Genomic DNA, 20,350 nt, shown 5'->3' on the forward strand with positions numbered 1-20,350 from the left:
CGGTTCCTGACCATCCTCTCGGAGATCCTGAAGGACCTGATAAAGGCCCAGATGGACTTCTAACACATCCGGTGAGATATTGGAAATTTGGGAAATAGACTGATTGTTCTGGATGAGTAATTTGAGATTTTATTTTTAATTAATGGGTTATAATGGGATTTTAGGGTGTAAAGATTAAGAAATGTAATTTTGACAGGTGTAAAAGAACAGTCAAGGCTTCTCAGTATGTGTTCTCTAGCCTACAGGCTGTATCCTGATCCTGCCAGCCCCAAGACATGGAAGGCAGTGATTTTCAACGCAGTCGATCTTTTCCTTTGTTACGGATTCTATCTTTCCCTTTTTAAATTTTCCTTTTTGTCTTCCTTTTACGGACTCAATTTTTCCCTTTTTTACGGATTAAATTTTCCTTTTTCGTCTTCCTTCTACGGACTCAATTTTGAAACGAACTGAACAGAAATACTTGAAATGATATCTGTGTGCATGAATTGTTTGCCTCTGTTTAGATAGATAGGAAGCCTCTCCCTGGATTGAGTAGGGGGGAGGTCTCCAGGGACATTTGAAAAACTAACTACATTCGAGTAGCTAACTCACAGTGAACTGTGAGTTAGGGGGGAATTGTAAGAAATTTGAGTAAAAAACTGTAGTTAGTAGATATAATAAAAGTGTTTAATAATTCATAATTAATAATTCATAGTTAGTCATAATCATAAGGGTTTTGAGAATGCATAATTAAGATAAACATAAGCATAAACATACATGCAGAAGCATGAAACTTCTGCCAAGTGCAGAAGTGTAGCTTTTATTTTGAAGGATTATTATAGATGGGATTAAGCAATAACTGACAATCATTGAATGGATTAGCTGCTCAGGAGAGACAGATGTGAAGACAGGCGTCTGCTGAGCTGAGGGTGGGTAGCCAATAGAAATTGAGATAGACGGAAGGGAGGAGTCGTGAATTAATATGTGGGAGGGGTAATTCAAAGTCTTTTTTTCCTGGCTCTCTCTCACCTGGATGCTCCCGGACGACAGATGTGTTACACCGGAGGAGCCGAGCGAGGTTTTTTGCAAATAGGGTTTTATTGTTTTAATATGTCATAGGAGTGTACACTCCAATGTATAACTGTAAATGTACTTACATCAGTGGAATTAAATTCCTTATAATTGTAAACCAGTTTGGGTAGCGTTATTATCGCAGCGTGTGTGTCGACGGCACAAAGCCGGCCACATGGCAGTCACATGTGCTCTGGCCTTCTCTCTTGTTGTGAGGTAAAATTCTTCCATAACAGCAGCCCCCATCACTGACCTTCCAGTCCCAGCTCTTTTAGTGCCCTGAATCCTCCAGGCTGCAGCAGCTCCCCCACGGTCCGTGTTGGTCATTTGTTTTACCGTTAATTCGGAAAAACCAAAATACGGAAATACCATGGTGTTCTCGTTTTTCATTTCAAACCAAGAACGGGAAAACGGAAATTGGCGGTCGTATTTCCGTTTTTCGTTCTGAATTCAAAAAAGGAATAACCAAAGTCAAATAAGGTCCGTGTACGTTTTAGTCATCTGTTTTACCGTTCAGTCGAAAATACGGAAATACCATGGTATTCTCGTTTTTCGTTTTTGCAAATCACTTTTTAGTTTTTTCCTTTAAAACGAGCCGCAGAGCACAGCAGGTAACCCGAAAAAGAATATTTCAAAATAAAAGTGAAGGCAATATAATGACCGTATGCAAGAAATGAATACATTCATTAAGCTACAGAAACCGTTAAACTATCAAAATGTTCAGCTCTTTCACCAGAGGTCTGCTATGACTTCATATTTCTAACCTTTAAACTTTTTGAATTATTAAGCTTTTTATTTTCAACAGGATCTCTATGGAGAATATTTTCAAATGGCTTCAGGCACACAGGTGTTTACGATTGAGCCAATTAGTGATGTTGATAAACACACAGACTCACAGACACACTCGCACATACACTCCTCTCCCTCTCTCTCTCTGTGTCTCTCATACAGTCATTCAGGTCTTAGGGATCTTTAGAGGTCTTTCCCCCCTCCCCCCCCCCCACACACACACACGCCATTTCAAAATAAAAGCCCCACAGAATGAATCCTAACTGAAATGCTTGTGATGAGCCTGTCATTTAATAACCGGTTTGTGTTTATCTAACATTATGATTCTGTCTCCTCTCCCCTTCTCCCCCACACCCCACACCCCATTTCAAAATAAAAGCCCCAGAGAGTGAATTCTAACTGAACTGCTTGTGATGAAGCCTGTCATTTAATAACCTCTGTTTATGTGTCAAACATTATGATTATGTCTCCCCTCCCCCACCCAGCCCCACCCTTTCAAAATAAAAGCCCCATGGATTAACTGTATGTAAACATTAAGCTCAAAATTAGGCTTTTTTGTTGAAATAATGAATTTCTGTTATCTGTTTGTTTTCTGTTCCTTCAGTACTGAGTGCAGTCGAGTTTCCCTCCCGACTCTGGAGGCTACCTGTCCTGGCCTCGGTTGAGCTTCCCTCCCGACTCAGGTGGAGAAAGAGGAGTGACTTTAATTTGCTGGACAGTTAGTCTTTGTTTTTTGTTTGTTCATTCTTTTACTCCTCCTGCACATTTAAATAAAGTCTTGGCTGGAGTAAACATGCTGTCTGTGCGTGCGTTTGGGTCCACCAACTACACTACAACGTAACAGAAACAGACAAATGAACTCCTTAAAGCCTTGAACCCTGAACCCTCAGGGGCCCAACTGACCTGAGGGGGCTCGATGGTATAAATACGAATGGGACATTACTTTGCAACAACATATCACGTTACCTTGATGACACCAGAACGTGTTTTACTTTTTCATTCCCTGATTTGAGCACATTCCAGGCTCTTGCCTTACGACAAGTATAGAAATGAGAATAACTTAAAAATGTGAAAGAATAAAAAAATTCTGTATACAATCTTTACAAGTGGTAACAGTATCTATTCTAGTAGAGCTTGGAGTATATCTTTAAACATTATGAGATATTATAATAATGTAAGATATAAAATCTTGAGATCCGCAGGGTTTATTGGAGGAAGAATTGTATCTTTTATTTATCTCCAAAGTATAAAAGCGATAAAAAAAGTTTTTATTTGTGAATACTTCATATATATTATATAGTGCTGGGCAAGTTAACGCGTTATTATCGCGTTAACGCATTCATTAATTAACGCCAACAATTATTTTATCGCGCGTTAACGCATTTTTAAAATGTATTATTATTAGTTTTATTAAATTTTTTATTGAAAGACAAGAGACAATACATAGCCATAACAAGAGGACGACAAGAACAGTGGGATAAAAGCCAGCAAACATCCTATAGTCAGGTGTGTGTGTGTGTGTGTGTGTGTGTGTGTGTGTGTGTGTGTGTGTGTCCTTGAGCCTTTTGAGATGGGAAAAAATAAACAATAATAATAATAATAATAATTTAAAAAACAAAAAAACAGGTAAGTATTTTTTATTTATTATTATTGTAACAGACTGTAATGTTTATCGTTTTGCATTGGAGATATGTCCCTTCAGGGTTGCCGTAGAGAAAAGGCAACTTCCGCTTCTGGTCGTGGGGGGCAGAACTAAAGAGAGAAGCTGCACCAGCTGTTGCTCTCCCTGGAGACTCCTGGACATCGCTGCGGTAAACTCAGCAGACACTTACATGTTAGTGCACCTATATGCTGAAATTCACAGTAAACGCATTTAAACGGCACAGATCGGGAGCGAGCGAAGGACTTTGAAAGTTAGCGGAAAGATTAACGTGAGACAACATCCGGTTTCTTTAGACGAACATCCGGTTTTCAGAATAAGATGCCAACATGAATAAGTATGAATTATATTCACATTAAGTATAAAACATGCTACCTGCATCTCGTGAACCAAATGTTATTGCACTTTCGTTCCTATAGCAGTACTTAAAAGTCCGGTGGCACTTTTACTTAAAAAGTAAAAGAGCGCAATACACTACTTTTGAATTCATTATTGAACTTTGCCATAACAATGCGATTAATCGCAAAAAATCCATGCGATTAAAATTTGAATCGCGATTTAAATATTTTAATCGCGATTTAATTATTTTAATCGCGATTTAAATATTTTAATCGTTGCCCAGCACGAATATTATATAAATTAAATTAACATGCTTTACTGCACAACCCTTTTTGTGTTTCAACAAAGTTTTTCAATCAATGTGACGGCCTGAACTGTGCCAACATCCCATCATATATTACCTTCATTAAAATGTCCTTTCTTTTGAAAAGGTGTCCTTGTTGTGAGCAGCTTCATGTAGGAACTATTTTTCTTTCAACCCTATTTCCTATGAAACTGCTCACAGCCAGGTCTGAGGGTTATTTTGAATAACCAGGTCAACATTTCTGGAATGAGACTGTTGAGGTTTTCAAATGTAGTTTTGGGCGTTTGTGCCGCATAGTTCCATTATATTGGAGAGAAGGCAGACATCTCTACAGATAATGTATCTGAAAAACTAAACAACTCACCAACATGATCTATAATGATTACTAGCACTGCGGGCAATAGGAAAAAACATGTATTTTTAGATTTTGGGGTGAACTGTCCCTTTAAGGTGCATATACAGCAAGTATTCTAAACTCATTCATCCATTAGTGGCATGCAGCCTTGCGGTCTTCAATAAAGTCTCACACACTGTCCAATTCCGGCCTCATATCAGCCCTCTGGTTGCTTCTGCTTTTAGTTAAAAAATAGGGATGACTGACAAATGACGACTGGCTGAGGTTTGAGGGGGAGGACAGTTCCTGTTTTAGCCGTATTTAAGGAGCCTGCAAACTGCACGCATAAGAATAGATGTCCAGCTCTGCAGCGCAGGTACGTACTTAATGATCTCATTACATCTGTTATTATATGTCAGCATTTTCAAATTCAGAATAGAATTTTGACAGAAGTGTTCAGCCACATAGTTGACCATTAAATGTTGAATATATTTTGCAAGTATCTGTTCATGTAACCTCTGTTTTTGTTTTTATGTGGCTGTTGTACTCTAGTGTTGCCCCCCCCCCCACACACACACACACACACACACATAATCTTCCTCAATGTCCAGGATGCTATTTCCATTGATTGCAATAAAACGGAGCCTCGAGGATGTTGGTTATGTGGCTGCAGATGTTTTCACAAGCGGGAACAGAGATGGCGTTCGAAGAACCCTCATCCTCCTCCTCACATGCAGCTTCTCCAGCCTCCTGCTCAGCTCCCTGCTCCTCCTGTACCTCCTCTTCCCCCTGAACTACGAGCTGGCGGTGGCCGGAGGGATTGCCGTCTGCGTAGAGGCACTACTGACGGTCGCCCTCTTCCTATCAAAGAGAGTACGGTGCTTGGGGATTCTATTTGTGATCTCCATGTTCATGAAGAAGAGTCGGAACCTGCTCCTGACCGCTGGGACCAGTTTGGTGGTTCTTAGAAATATCCGCAACACCTTGGAGAACACCACCGGCCTGGTCCGGAGCATGATTTGCAACCTAAAGGCCAAGAAAGCAGCCATCGTCGCTCCGTTCAGTAGCTATGTGGAGATGTTGAAGTGGCTGGGAAACATGCTCAAGGGGGTTACAGACTTAGGGGTGGTGAACCTCGACTCCCAACTCAAGGTGTCACCCAGACTGGAATCTGACAAATTCCGGTGGAAACTTAGTGAAGCAGAGCAGAGGCTGAACGACACCGTGAAGTATGTCCAGGCCCTCATGAGTACAGTCTCCTCTGTGACCGATAGGATGTTTCCTGCCATCAGCTTCCTCGTGCTCATGCTGTTCATAGCGCTGCACGTGAAGAAATACTGCAGTGACGCCAAATACCAAAACCGGTTCATGAGCAGCAAGTTTGTTGTTTTCGACGAGAGGCGGAAGACGGAAGGAAAGCCCCACGTCCTCCCCCTCACGCCAGAGGAGGAGAAGCTGTACGCCGCCCCCCCCTCGGCCCGTCCCACCACCAGAGAGGGGCGAGCCATGCTGAAATTTGGTGTTCCGGTTGTCTCCCATTTCATGGCTTGGGTCATATTCATAACTGTGGATGCCTTATTGTACTGCTTTGTCGATATTGTGACAAGAAAGTTATCAGAGCTGGAACCGTTCCACGTCCCGTTATTAATGAGCATCAAAGTAAGTGTTTGTGAGAGAACTTCTGATACCTTTCTGCATTTACAGTATTTGTCCCATGCAGTCCGGCAGCCGCTGAATATGAATCCTTGTGTCCTCTCAGGGGATTGCGACTCTAGTAGGCATACCGCTTGGTGAGGAGAACCATCAGAAAGACTTCTCCTACTCTGTGACCCTGTTTGAGAAGGAATGCCTTCCTCAACCCAAGCTGCTGCTCTACAACTCCGTCGTTCCTCTGGCTGCCATCCTGCTCACCTTGTTCATCATGGCTCTGATGGCTGCCAAAGTGGGCCAGCTCAGGCTGATGGTCTGCGAGAGATTCTTCCCCAGCGCCGCGGAGGAGAGAGTGGAGTACCTGCACGCCAAAATCCTGAGGAAGAGATGCAAAAAGAGGAAGGGGGGAGACAACTGCAGTCTCACGTCGCTCTATTTAAAGGTATTAATACTGTCCGTCGCTGGTGAGGTTTGTACATCTCTTCGGGTGATGCTTCAGGGTGTTTGTCTTCTCTTTTCAGCCACATTTCTGGTGCCCGCTGCTCTTCAGGGCCAAAGGGGATCCGCAAAGTGTCGTGTGAAGAAGTTGTTCTTTCAGCTGCATGTTTCCTCTGTTCTATGATAAGAAAGCACAAGAAGGTCCTCTGCTGAGGGCAGCTTTCAACAACGGATTCTACGTCCTTGATGATCCTGTTATTACATCATTCATTTTTAAATCAACTTTCACCTCATAAGGCAGTGACACTTGTGACTTAAACACTACCAGTTTATATCTAAGCTGTCCTGTATCCGAGAATCACTGATCAACTCTCAGCGAGCCGCTCTGGAGGGATAAATAAGGTCCTTCAGATACAGCAGTCAGGGTGAAGACCTGATCCAATGACCGCTGCGACTGCAACACTGTGCACTTTGTAACTGGAATGAAAACAATTCAGGGACTTCAAACGTGTCCTTTCTGATATCTGTATATTATATTAGTGTGTGTGTGTTGTGTAAATATATTTTTTCAGATGCTTTTTTATATTCCATGGAATATTAAACAATAAATATGTGTTGCTCAAGCACGGTGCTCCATCAGCTGACTCTACCTGTACTGTGTCATTGTTATTCAGCATGCTGTGGCGGTTGATTGACTGACATAATATGACAGAACCGGCCAATCTGCCAATTGATAACTCTGGTAACCATGGAGAATGGCTAATAGATGCTTTATACAAACCCTTTCACATTAACTGAATTGCCCACCAATTACCTGATAATTATTATAATTATAATTAAATTCAGAGTAGCTCCAATGAGCACTCAGCATCTGGATATGTTGGTATATTTGTCAGACATGACATCATGTCCATTACATGATATTATTCTATGATGGATCTCTCCCTGTGTGTACTGTGACATACTGTATACATTTTGGATTGATACCACAGTACTGGCAACCAATCGAATACATGAATAATACATAAACAACATTAATGTCCTATAGGCTTGTTGGAGGCATTGAAAAAAACAACAATCTCGTGAACAATCATGTATTTGTGAAGCTAGCAGTGAATCCTGTTATTTATGCTCTACAGTGTAGATATAGATAAACCTAAACCACAGAGACAGGCTTCTTTATGTGACCTCCATGTGGAGCGCTCCTCTGCAGAGTAGAACAGATATCTGCTTACAAAATGTAAGACAGAAGTCCTCGACATGTGCAGTGAACAGCACTGTCCTCTTTCCACTTACGCACTGTCGCTGTTCATTAACGTCTCACAGCTGCTACATGTATATACATTTCTCTTACATCTTTCATAAAACAACTTGGTCATTTATTCTTTATTTATTTATTCAGACAAATGTATTCTTGTATCAGGTTTATAAATACAATCCACGTTATTCGATTTAAATCAATTTGAGTTATTAGGACAATGATTTAAAAAATCCTATAAAACAATCTATCAAAAATGAATAGTTTGTATGAGTTTATATTGCAGTATCCTGACATAGGTGTGTAAGGAGGAACCTCCCAGAATGCACCAGGGCAACATGGTCTGTATTTAGTATGTGTTCCTGCATTGGTACTGGTGTTATTGTGTTTTACATTACAATACCTGCACTGTTTCCACATTTTCATTTCTGTTATACAAGCAGTTATATCAGTTCATTGTGAATGTGGTCAGACCATGAGCGGTGTCATGTGCATGCTACGTCAAATCCTCCCAATGTATGGACATTATGTCACAATGTATAACCAGGGTCAAGGCCAACCAATTAAGAAGTAGTCCAAAACAATAAAATCTCTCTCTCAATATATATATATATATATATATATATATATATATATATATATATATATGTATATATGTATATATATATATATATATATATATATATATATGTATATATGTATATATATATATATATATATATATATATATATATATGTATATATGTATATATATATATATATATATATATATACATATATATATATATATACATATATATATATATATGTATATATGTATATATATACATACATATATATATATATATATACATATATATGTATATATATATATATATATATATATATATCAGCAACTTTAACATGCTGTTGAGTCACATGCTTCTGTGACTCACACGCTGCCACTGACCCGTGTGGCTACATGATAAGCTCACATTATGTCTCAACTGGCCCTGTGGCAGAAAACCACGCCAGCATGCCAGCCCAACGGGAAGCTGCCGCATGATGCTCGGTGACAGCCGCAGACCTTTTCCTGTTTGTTGCACCATGGGAAGGAGTGAATGCAGTCCATACATGGGCATAGTTAGAGTGCATCCGATAATGTGCGAACCTGCTGAATGTGCAAAAACAGAGTCAATCTGGGTCAACGAAGTAAATCATTTTAATGAACAGTTCATCAAAGGGAAAGATGCTTTTGGGTTACCAATGGCAACAAACATGAAGGAGAATGGGAGAAATTTCAACAACAACAAAAACAATCAGGCACATTCACAACTAAAGCCATATTTAGAAACTATGCACAAACCTTAAAGTGATGAAAGATCCCCTTTTTCAAATCACAGCACATTTCTCATCCATGACATTGTGCATGAGCCCTATTTTCATTCCTTGCAGTGAATTACTTGATTGCGTAACGTATGTTAGAGCACACATACTTTTCAGCAGCACAACCTCACACAGTTGAACAAATAGAAGAGTGGTACTATCTGACCTAAACACAGCGCCACCTCTACTGCCTGAAGGCTGATGGCTGAATAATGTCTGCATGACTGGCAGAACTGTCTTGCCTTCCAGGTTCTGGGCCAGTTGTTCATAGAGCAATGACTTTGCCTTCATAGGGCTTTCTGATCACAGCTGTAGGTTTCCCCACCTGCAGGCCAAATACAAAGCAGAGAGAGAACGGTTCAGTGAGCTTTGTGTACAGTAACTCATCAGGATTTGCTTCAATTCAACATGAATCTGATTTCCAGTCCCCCCCCCCCGACTTCCTGTCCTTTATGTTTCATTTATGATGCTCACATCAAATATATTTAGTGTTGAAATCACTCCCTCGTTCAGTATTCCATAAGAAGCAAAGAGAGTTCGTGGAGAAGTGGACTATTCCTCGGCAGGGTGGGAATCATAGACTGTATGAAATATAGACGTGGTCGACATGACGTCACCCAGAGGGGTTTCCAAAGAGCTCAAAGTGGGAGGCTTCGTCCATCGACATTTTGGCCGTGATGACACAGCCTAAGTGTAAAAATGGTGAAAGAGGTGGATCATCGGTGGAGCTGAGGCGGGGCCAGGTGACCCTACAGAGGAGACAGCCAGCAGCCAGTGACTCGCTGCGGCACCCACCTGTCACTCAAAGCGGCAAAGCCCTCGATTATGCATAACTTTAAACCTTAATATCATTGAAACGGGTGAGTTTTATCAAAATTCACATCTCTGCAGTTGTCATTAACCGAGATATTAGCCATGCTGTAAAGTTGGGCATCTTAAGATAGCGGGGAATTGACTCTCTTTTAGAGCCAGCCTCAAGTGGCCCTTGGTGTACACCTGCAATAACTGTTTTTGCCACTTGGGGGCAGCAGAAACAAGTTGTAAACGCAACACTGACATACCTTGACATGGTGAACTTGTTACCTACCTACACATCCAGCAGGTGCACAGCAGCATTAGCATTTATTTTGTTATTTAATTTCTAGTCTGGACAAAGCAAGTCCAGGAGTTCCTCTGTTTTAGCTTTTTGGTCTCCACCAACTCCTGAGGGACATGTGTGGCTGCCGAGGAGCTAAATCGCCAGCTAGTCAACTTTGTCCGTCTGCTGTTTGGTGCTGAGCAGGTAGTGTACAGTGGGTTTGCAGGGTTATAGTAGCACAGACACAGTCTTTTACGAGTATTATTTCCTACTCATAAAGCTCGTGGGGATTGACTGACCTGATCCCTTTGCCTGATTCTTTTGTAAACAAATTCAGAGAAGGGCTTCCTGTGGATGAATCTGCCGTGTCCTGCTGACACCTGCAGCCGCCCATCCTCATAGACCACTTTGCCCCTGGAGATGGTGACGACAGGGACACCGTGGCACTCCATGCCCTCGAAGATGTTGTAGTCCACGGCCTGGTGGTGTGTCTTGGCTGATATCCTCCTGCCAAGACACAAAGACACAAAGACACAACTACATGTCAATTTACAATTATTGTCAATTTACAATTATTTTCATCACATGCAAACCTTGTTGAAAACTTAACGCATTCTGTTCTAATCTGCCAAGATGTACTCACACACAGCATCGAGTGACTGCAGACACTGTGCAGCAGCAAGCAATAAGCTGAATTATGTAAAAAAGCTGGAATGGGAACAGATTTAGCACGACTGCAATAGAGTTTATCGGCAGCAATGAATACAATGATTTATCTGAAAGCACTCATAGTTAATGTATTCAAGATTTATGTAAAATTCATAATTCAATACTTGTAACTGAACTGCACCATGCGACTGCTGTGATCCCTCTCCAACCACATGTCGCCCTGTAACGAGCTTGAATGTGACCAAACACAGCGTTATGTGGTGTTTGTACTTTAATGGTGTAATATCATGCGACATGGACTTTTACTTAATTACATTTCAATGTGTTTGCAAATAGTTACCACACAGCAGATACACAATGCGTTTCTGTCCATTTGACAGATTCAAATCTAAGTCCAAGATGCACTCTGCTTTGAGCTCTGACGGACTCTTCAAACTGTTGCCCGAAAACCCGAAAACCCCGCCAACAGCAGCGAGTGAACCAAAACTGAGACGTCACTGAGCGCGAAACAAAACAACCAGCTGAAAGACACAAAACGCCTCTGGGTGCTGCAGAGTCGGTTGATGTCTGTCTGTGTGTTCATCACTACGAGCTCCCACTTTCTCATACAACTTGTGAATCATGTGATACACTTTGAATTAAATGATTGAATTAAGTACAGAACCTTCCATCGCTGCATGCAGTAGTAACTTAATGCACCTTCTCATTAGGGAGGTGGAAGGGCCTTTTGGGAAATAATAAATCTCTTAGACGGAAAGCCCATTAAAACGCTTCATATTAAAATAATCAAACGCTCCGCACTGATTGATGATGTCTGAGAAATAAATCAGATCGAAAGGACTACGGTAAATCAGTGGGAACCAGTGAAATAACTCTGACTCAGCAGGTTGCATGAAACACATTGGATGTCTTTTTCCTTTTTTTTCCCAGAGAGCACTGCTTCCCCCCCGTTCACACATTTCCCGTTGGTTTGTAGAGCCAGACACCATGCACCACGTGTGCACTGACAAAAACAAGATGTGTCCTCATTATCCAAGCAGCAGCAACTATGAGACACACAAGGCCATCGGATGAACTTCCTCAGGCGTTCCTGGTTACGCAACCGTTTGTGGCCCGTGCTCCGGATGCTGTGTTACGAAGCGACACTCGTGCCGAGGGCACGTCATTACCAAGTTTCAGATGAATCCGCGGCCAAATCCAACACGAGGCGCCGTCATGCTTGAAAAGGCATCGCAACGTCCGCAGACAGGCACGCACGGTGGAGACAGAACACGCACACACCCGAGCAGGTGACGGGCCTGAGAGCTGAGAACGCCTCCACAGCAGGGATTGTATCGGTCGCACACAAGATTTGCTTTGTGAATTAATCTACAGCAAATTACACCAGTATGTAATGTGTTCTTCTCCAATTCACATCAGCGGTTCGTGACTTCCCCCGAGGGGCTGAGCTCAGATTCTGCAGCAAACACAGCAGCGCAGTGGCATTCTGGCTTATATAAGACCTAGTGTGCCACAGTTCACCAGCTACTGGAACACAAACTCTCCTCCGTTGCCTGCATCTGTGCGTGATGTGCTCCAGCAGGACAGCAAACTGTCCTCCGCTCCACATCTGCATTGAACAATAAGAAAATGGAAAGAAACAAACACAGGATTTGCAGCCTTGTGATATTCTGAGCTGCTTGCTGAAAATAGCCTGAATGCTGCTTGTTCTCTGCTGTGGAAATTGGTTTAGCTCCCACGGGAAATATTCGTCATCTTTAAGATCCTCACCATGACCCATCAGCATCATCCCACTGATGCTGTGTGCATCTAGCTGGAGCAAGTGTTAAAAATACTTCCAAAATCAAAACATAAGAAACAATGAATCATTCCGGCAGTCTTTTTTGTTTTTAACCGACTGATGTCATTCATATTTAAATTGTGTTGCCGCTGTAGATAAGTGATGCCATACCCTGACTTCTGGATAGAGCACAGTCGGCTTACGTGGTGTGTGTGTGTGTGTGTGTGTGTGTTGAGGTGGCACAAGATAAAAGCTACAGCGCTTCTCTTTTTAGTTGCCTGTATCTATAGCATGCATGCTTGACTGCTAAACTTTGTAAACTTTATCTTATTCAAGCCAATGCTTGACACCCTGGAGACGTGCTTTCAGGCCCAATGTTTCAGCACCATCTGCAGTCTGCATCGGCAGGAGCTGCTGATAGCACTGAAAGAAATGTTTCACTTCATGCTGAGAGATAAGAGAGCATTCACAACGTGCTTTGGAGTCGAACACATTTGAAACTGTACACACAGTTCCTTTTCCTGCTCCTCCCCCCCCCCCCCCACACTGCTTGATAGCTAAGAGTCGGGGGGTCCTCACCTTGTCATCTTAGGGTCCCATATAACCACGTCGGCATCCGAGTTCTTGGCGACGCGGCCTTTCTGCGGGTAGAAGTTGAAGATTTTTGCTGCGTTGCTGCTGGTGACGGCTACAAATCGATTCTCGTCCATTTTGCCGCTGTGCTGATGGGGTCAAATAAAATGAGAAAAGTATCATTATTAGTGTTAAAAGAGTGTACGTTCCTAGCCAAACATTACATTTGATGATGATAGCCCAGTAGGGTTTAAAGATGTACAATGAACGGAAAAATAAAATAAGTAAAAGGGCCCTCAGGAGCCTTATAATCTGATACGGTGTCTAAATGTATCTTTTTATCAGCCCACTGCCACATCACTCCTGCTGTTCCAGACTTAGTGCTGAACAATGTCACGATGTTCATATCATGAGCACACACCACTCCCTTCTCCCAGATCACAGACATCCTGTCCTCCACTCCGTTCACTCCGTTGGGGATCTTGGTGAAGTCGTCTTTGCCGAGAGCCTTCTGGCACACAGAGAAGGTGCAGTTGTCCGTCCCCGTCACACTGAGGTCATCACTAGCATGTTTGATGGATAAATATATATGTATGGGTGAATGAGTAATGAATGAATAAGCAATACAGAGCAAATACATAACAGCCATACTTGTCAGCTTCAGCATCTTCACCCTCCTGGACTCAAAACACTCAAAACAATTGCTCCGAAGCAGACACGCTCAGTTACAAAGCGCACTAATCTGTGAAGACACGGCTGGTTGCTAAACTGTCAGTTCCACCTACTTGGCCAGTAGGTCCATGAGGTACCCAGGGGTGCTGGGGTCAGGTCTGAGGGGAGGACCCATGACAAAGCTAGCAGCATGGGCCCAGTCTTTGTGCCAGCAGTGAGTGCCGTCGGTGCCCAGTCCAGCTGCAATGGGCTCCCCGAACACCACACGGCCTGCAGAGCGAGGACAAAACAAATACAAGACAGCGGTGTCAGCGGTCACATGACGACACCGGAGCAAGTTCCACCTGCTGAAGAAGACGAAAAGTTCGTTCAATTGCTGCTTCAGAGGCTTTTCCACGATGAAAAAAAAATCACATTGACACATTGAATAATTACATTTTTTGTGTTTTTTTTTTCTTTGAAAAAATGAAAGACATTAAATATTTAAGCCAAATATGAATACTGATATTGGTTCTGGCTTTAAAAAAGAAAGACCACCGTCTCTCAACCTTGCCCTGTTTCAACAGCAGGGGGCAGCACACTCACCATCTCTGCGTGCGTTCGACACCACCTTGGCGGCAGATTTGCTCATGACGTGGACCACGTACAGCGGGCAGTTGACAGCGTGCGCGATGGTGATGGCTCGCTGGGTGGCCTCGGCCTCCACCTCCTCCGGCCGACACAGCTCATGGCCCTCTGGCCCCGTGATGCCCAGAGACAGCATCTTCTTAGCACCCTGCGAGTCCCAGCGGGGACGGAGACACCAAGGCAGATCAAAGGTTATTGGAGATGGGAGGGGAACAACAGCGGAAATGACAACAAAGCAACAACAAAGGGAATATTTCATGTTTTATATGTTGTGCCATGCATGGACGAATATATATTCATTTAGTTTGACAATGAGTAACTCACAGACAAAGAAATGTCCCACTTAGGCCTTCTATGAACAAACTGCTGTAAAACTAAAACAATAAGAAATATGAATATCTATGAGGCATTGAGAAGGAGTTGTGCTGCATTAAAACTACTGTCAGCCACAATAACAGACGTAGAGAATATGAATAAAATCAGCTGTATTCAACCATGTTTCACAGCTGGAGAACAAAAACAGATGTAACGCATTGTTTTCTGTGGCAGACTTCTGAAATATGTCATCAGTTATAAAATAATGTTGAGAAGCAATTCTCATGAAGTTAGAAAAAGTCATGGGCTGTCAAGCCATTGTTGTTGGAGCGGTGAAAGAACGGACCATTCGTGTTAACAACACAAAGTCATGTTCCCCCACCTTTAACTCGTGTCCCGGTGGCAGCATTAATCACGTGTTCCCAACCACAAGAGGCCCGCTCGCTTTCACTCGTTTGGCCTTTGCTGCTGCCTAGTGGTGGACTGTTGTCATGACATGGCATTCTGACTCGTCAAAGCGGAAAAAGAGGCCCAGGACATATCACACTACCTCGTGGTGAAAAAGACATGTTCTTGGGACAATCCTGAATTCTTCGGGTTAAACATTTTCTGACGGGGCAGAATTTGCCTTTGGTGTTACATCACATTGCTTTCCATAAGCAACCTTTGATTTGCTCTCATACCACAGACAGGGTCAGTGGACCTTGAACCACCTGGAGCGAAGTCAAACATTGCTTTTAGCTTAGAATTTAAAAAACTATCACTATTATGGGTGAATGTGAAAAGTGTTGAGTAGCTTCATTATTTGTTGTACTCCTCACTAACACATTCTTTTCACTATAACAGACATTATCTGACAGGAAGAGTGGAAATCACGTACATAAGCAGAAATGGGAAACAAACAAACAAACACCGTAGCTGCTCTTCAATACAAGTTCCATCTTTCTTACTGTCGGTTTCAATGCATTCACCGTACGAACCTCTGCGATCAGGTCTCCGTTCTCGGCATGCACCTGAGCTATGGCTCCGAGCTGCTTACAGCGGGAGAAGGCAGCGTACAGCTCGGAGTCCTGCAGCATGAACACGTCTTTGTAGGCCATAAACATCTTGAAGGAATTGACTCCCTTCTCTTCGGTGAGCGTCTGCATCTCTGTTTTGACCTGCAGAAGAAAAGGGTTGACATCTAAGCGACATTGATTCTACATTCATACCGCTCTGAAACATACAGGAACATTGTGCCTTAAACACAACACAAGTCCTATTTGACATTTATATTCCATAGCAGACACTCGTGTGTGGTGCGATTCTATTTTGGCAAACGTACTTGTAAGCTCACACTTTGCCAAAAGAATGTTTTGCTTTTTGATCTGTTAACAATGATTCACCTCGTCGCTCCACCATGTGACGGCGACATGCAGCGAGTAGTCGCAGCAAACTTTGGGGTCGGCTTTCTTTCGCCAGCGGTCGTAGGCCTCCAGGAGAGACTTGCCCCTGTGAGGGATGACAAAGTCCAGGATCATTGTTGTCCCTCCTGCCAGGGCGGCCTGGTGAAACACACGCATTGAAAGGATGTCAGTTAAAGATCAACACTTACACACACACACACACACACACTGCCAATGTAAAGCTTAGCTTCAGATTGACAAAATATAATGAACAAAAAGTAAGTATATGAAAAATGTCACTCACGAGCTACCAGCACTGCATTAATGAAGTAGTACAGTTACAATACTAAAGTGATGACCATGATAATGCATCAATGATTACAATACAATATTGTGATATGCAGTACTTGTCTTAAATGGGTCATTATGCCGAATGAGTCTTTTTTGATGCAGAGTCAATAACTAATCTCTTCACCTTGGTTCCGATGTAGAAGTCGTCCACAGCCTTGGTGCCCATGAACTCCAGCTCCATGTGTGTGTGCGTGTCGATGCCGCCCGGGATCACCAGTTTATCGGCGGCATCGATGACTCGCACCCCCCCCGGGATCTGAAGGTTCAGCCCCACTTCCACTATTTTACCATTTTCGATGTAGACGTCGCTGATCACGGAGCAGTCCTCGTTCACAACTTTACCCCCTTTTATCAAGATCCCGGCCATCCCCGCTGTGCACGGCGGAGACAGGGTTTAAGAAAGAGAGAAAGAGAGAAAGAGAGAGAGAGAGAAAGAGAGAAAGAGAGAAAGAGAGAAAGACAGAAAGAGAGAAAGAGAGAAAGAGAGCGAGCAAGAGAGAAAGAGAGAAAGAGAGAGAGAACGAAAGAGAGAGAGAAAGAGAGAAAGAGAGCGAGAAAGAAAGAGAGAGAGAGAGAGAAAGAGAGAGAGAAAGAAAGAGAGAGAGAAAGAGAGAAAGAGAGAGAGAGAAAGAAAGAGAGAAAGAAAGAGAGAAAGAAAGAGAGAAAGAAAGAGAGAGAGAGAGAAAGAAAGAGAGAAAGAGAAAAAGAGAGAAAGAAAGAAGGAGAGACAAAAACCAGAGTTTGTGAAAACTGAACAGAAGTGACAGCAGAGCAGCAGACGATCTGACGCTGGTCTGTGTGTGCAGCCAGTAAAAGACGAATGAAGGTCAGTTCCAAAGTGCATGTAAGATAGGGACATTGCGTTATTCGACTTTTACAACGTAGGAAAGTGTTTACCTGTTAGACTCCGCCCTCGTAAAACCATCCGCCCTCCTAGATATGAAGCACAGCACACTTTCACTGCATTCCGAACCGTTTACAAAGTATCTAGCGCACTATTTGGGACATGCTACGGGTACATCCCAAGTCTCTTAATTGCATCCCCGTTTCCTTCACTTGCCTCCTTTCCTTGCGTCTTAGTCCCTCCCATCAGGGATGCATGGAGAGACCATGCGAAGAGGGAGGAAATGACAAACAAGAGACTTTGGGTGTACCCTACTTCTTCATACCGTTGCATTTTGAACTTTGACCCCGTTGCTATCTGTTGCACAGAGGATTGTGGGTCAGAATAAGCAGAAAAGCATGCTAGCTTCTCCTGGCATACTAAATAGTAGGGTATGGATGTTTAGAATGTAAACTGGTGCGGTGCTCTTTAAAAGAAATGTGAACTGTGTATTGTGTAGAACGTTCCAAAGTAAAATTATTACACATTACTCTGGCGGATACAAAACATAGATTTATTCACATAGTTTGTTTGTTTGTTTCTTCCCAAGAATGCATTTTGTCGAGAAAGATAAAAATAAAATGGTACTCATGTATTAACATGAATTAACGACACAGCCCTCCACCAGTCCGAGTTGACCAAGATGGATTTTACATATCTTTTAAGCTTTTTAAACAGCTGTGGACTGTCTGTTTTTATCAGTGGTCCAAGTCCAACACTCGGCCGTGGATCACAGCGGTTCAGCAGAGTCCTCAGCCTCCACACCTGGCTCCAGGCCGCCTGCACGACCAACAACGTGAGCTTCATTGACAATTTAAATCTGTTTTGGGGCCGCTCTTCCGCTTTTAAGAAGGATGGTATTCATTTTAACAAGCTGGGTAGCCGCCTGCTACCGTGGATACTTTTAAGAACCAGCTCAAAACCCACCTTTTTAGGCTGGCGTTTGTGTAAAAGTAAACCCATGTCCTAGACCTGCTCTTAAAATATGTTTTACATTTTAATTTTAATTTTATTTTAATTTCATTCTTTAACATTTTTTATTCACTCTGTGTAGATAATTTATTGACCCTAGGGTCACATTGTGTTTTTTATGCTTTTAAATGTCTGCTCTGTTAAGCACTTTGTGATACTACTGTCTGTGAAAAGTGCTATATAAATAAAATTCATTCATGTGGGTCAGTCAGAGGTCAGAGGAACAGTAGAAGTACTAAGTCAGTCAAAATAGTTTACCCTGCTGCCTAAAACGAATGCAGTCTAATACAACAGTCCTCCATGGAGGTTGTAATGTGCAGGTGTTGTTGTTTTATTCGTATGGTGAGGGAGGCTAAAAAGAACCGCACTACGTTGGTTTATTGCTGTTTATCAGCTCAATCCCAGTTTGAGCATGTAAACGATGACTCCTTCACAAGTTCCACATGGTTCTCGGATCTGAACACCTCCGAAATAAATGATCTAATGACATAGGTGCTCTAGATGGCATCACCCTGGCCTCCAACTCCACCGTAAATAATAAGAACTGCCTTTATCACCTACGTAACATTAAAAAGAAATCCCCATTATCAGGCTGCTCAACAAAGAAAAGCGATGACTCCCGTATTAGCTTCTCTGTTCTCTGTAAAATCCAGAATATCATTTAAAATCCTTTATCCTCACCTGCAAAGCCCTAAATGGTCAGGCACCATCACATCTGATGGAGGTCATAGTACCCTATTACTCGTAATACTTACTTACTTGTGGTTTCTAGAGTCCCCAAAAGTAGATTGGGAGCCAGAGCCTCTATCTAGCTCCTCTTCTGTGGAACTAGCTTCCAGTTTCAGACCGGAGGGGCAGACACCCTCCCCACATTTAAGAGAAGGCTTAAGACATTCCTCTTTAAAGAAACGCTGAGGCTCAGGCTCTCCTTGGACCAGCCCCTCTAGATACACTGCTCTAGGCCCAGACCACCGGGGGGCGTCCTGTGATACACTGAGCTCCTCTCCCTCTCTCTCTGTATGCGTTCATGTGCCATTAATACATGTTACCAACTTGATTTCTTCCTCGAAGAAATGAGTCACATTCATATTAGGATTCATGCTTCATTATCATCATCATTGATTATATCCACTGCTGCTGTTATCAGTAGTAGTCATCATTTTTCTGTTATTAATTCTGCTCGTGCTCCTACTGCTGTTACTACTCTCATCATATGTATCATCTCTGCCATATGGATGGACTATGTTGTCATTTTATCATGTTCTTCGTTCTGTACACAAGCCACTGATCCTGGGAGAGCTTTCACTCCTCAGTTCTTCTCCCTGATGTTTCTTATTCAGGGAGTTTATTCTTTATCTGATGCGAGGGTCCAAGGACAGAGAATGTCGCATACTGTACAGATTGTTAAGCCCTCCGAGGGCTTTGAAATTGAAATAACAGAGGCACCTCTCAGTATAACGCAATACATTTCTGGCAACTGAGTAATTAGCCCTCGATATGAACATGTTGCATTGTCAAGTATCCTCATCATAGACGTCCCAAAACCTATAGCGGTCAAAACTGACCTCAGGACACGTTACTGTACTTGATCAGTGTCCTGTTCTATACTGGGAGGAAGAGAAATTCATCGTATCCTCATTCAAAGGTCAGTATTATGTCTTACAAAATCATTTTTTTGTTTTCACACAAGACATGAGCAGTGGTCTACTGAGTTAAAGTCCGATGTTTGTTGACCTGTCCTCCCTTTGAGGACTTTGTCACTCTTTACACCACGTCCCCCGACCTCCTCTGCAACAGCCCTGTGCATCCTGGCTCACAATAACGTGCGTTATATATGAATTATTACAGTGACAGTGAG

General features: G+C 42.6%; 2 protein-coding genes across 2 annotated transcripts; one reads left to right on the forward strand and one right to left on the reverse strand.

Annotated features, from left to right (window-relative positions):
* Positions 1 to 5,079: 5,079 nt before the first annotated feature.
* Positions 5,080 to 6,707, forward strand: dcstamp (dendrocyte expressed seven transmembrane protein; the record flags this gene model as incomplete). The annotated part of the gene is made up of 3 exons (XM_079275742.1): positions 5,080 to 6,135; positions 6,236 to 6,568; positions 6,648 to 6,707. 3 exons carry the CDS (start codon positions 5,080 to 5,082, stop codon positions 6,705 to 6,707), a joined length of 1,449 nt encoding a protein of 482 aa, XP_079131868.1.
* A 2,745-nt stretch (positions 6,708 to 9,452) lies between these two features.
* On the reverse strand, positions 9,453 to 17,004 carry dpys (dihydropyrimidinase; the record flags this gene model as incomplete). Its single annotated transcript, XM_079275080.1, has 9 exons — positions 9,453 to 9,512; positions 10,565 to 10,772; positions 13,294 to 13,436; positions 13,709 to 13,850; positions 14,073 to 14,229; positions 14,545 to 14,734; positions 15,882 to 16,061; positions 16,287 to 16,445; positions 16,762 to 17,004. The coding sequence occupies 9 exons, from the start codon at positions 17,002 to 17,004 to the stop codon at positions 9,453 to 9,455; spliced, it is 1,482 nt and encodes a 493-aa protein (XP_079131206.1).
* Positions 17,005 to 20,350: the final 3,346 nt, after the last annotated feature.

This window comes from Melanostigma gelatinosum (genome assembly GCF_949748355.1).
Source record: "Melanostigma gelatinosum genome assembly, chromosome: 9".
Lineage (NCBI taxonomy): Eukaryota > Metazoa > Chordata > Actinopteri > Perciformes > Zoarcidae > Melanostigma > Melanostigma gelatinosum.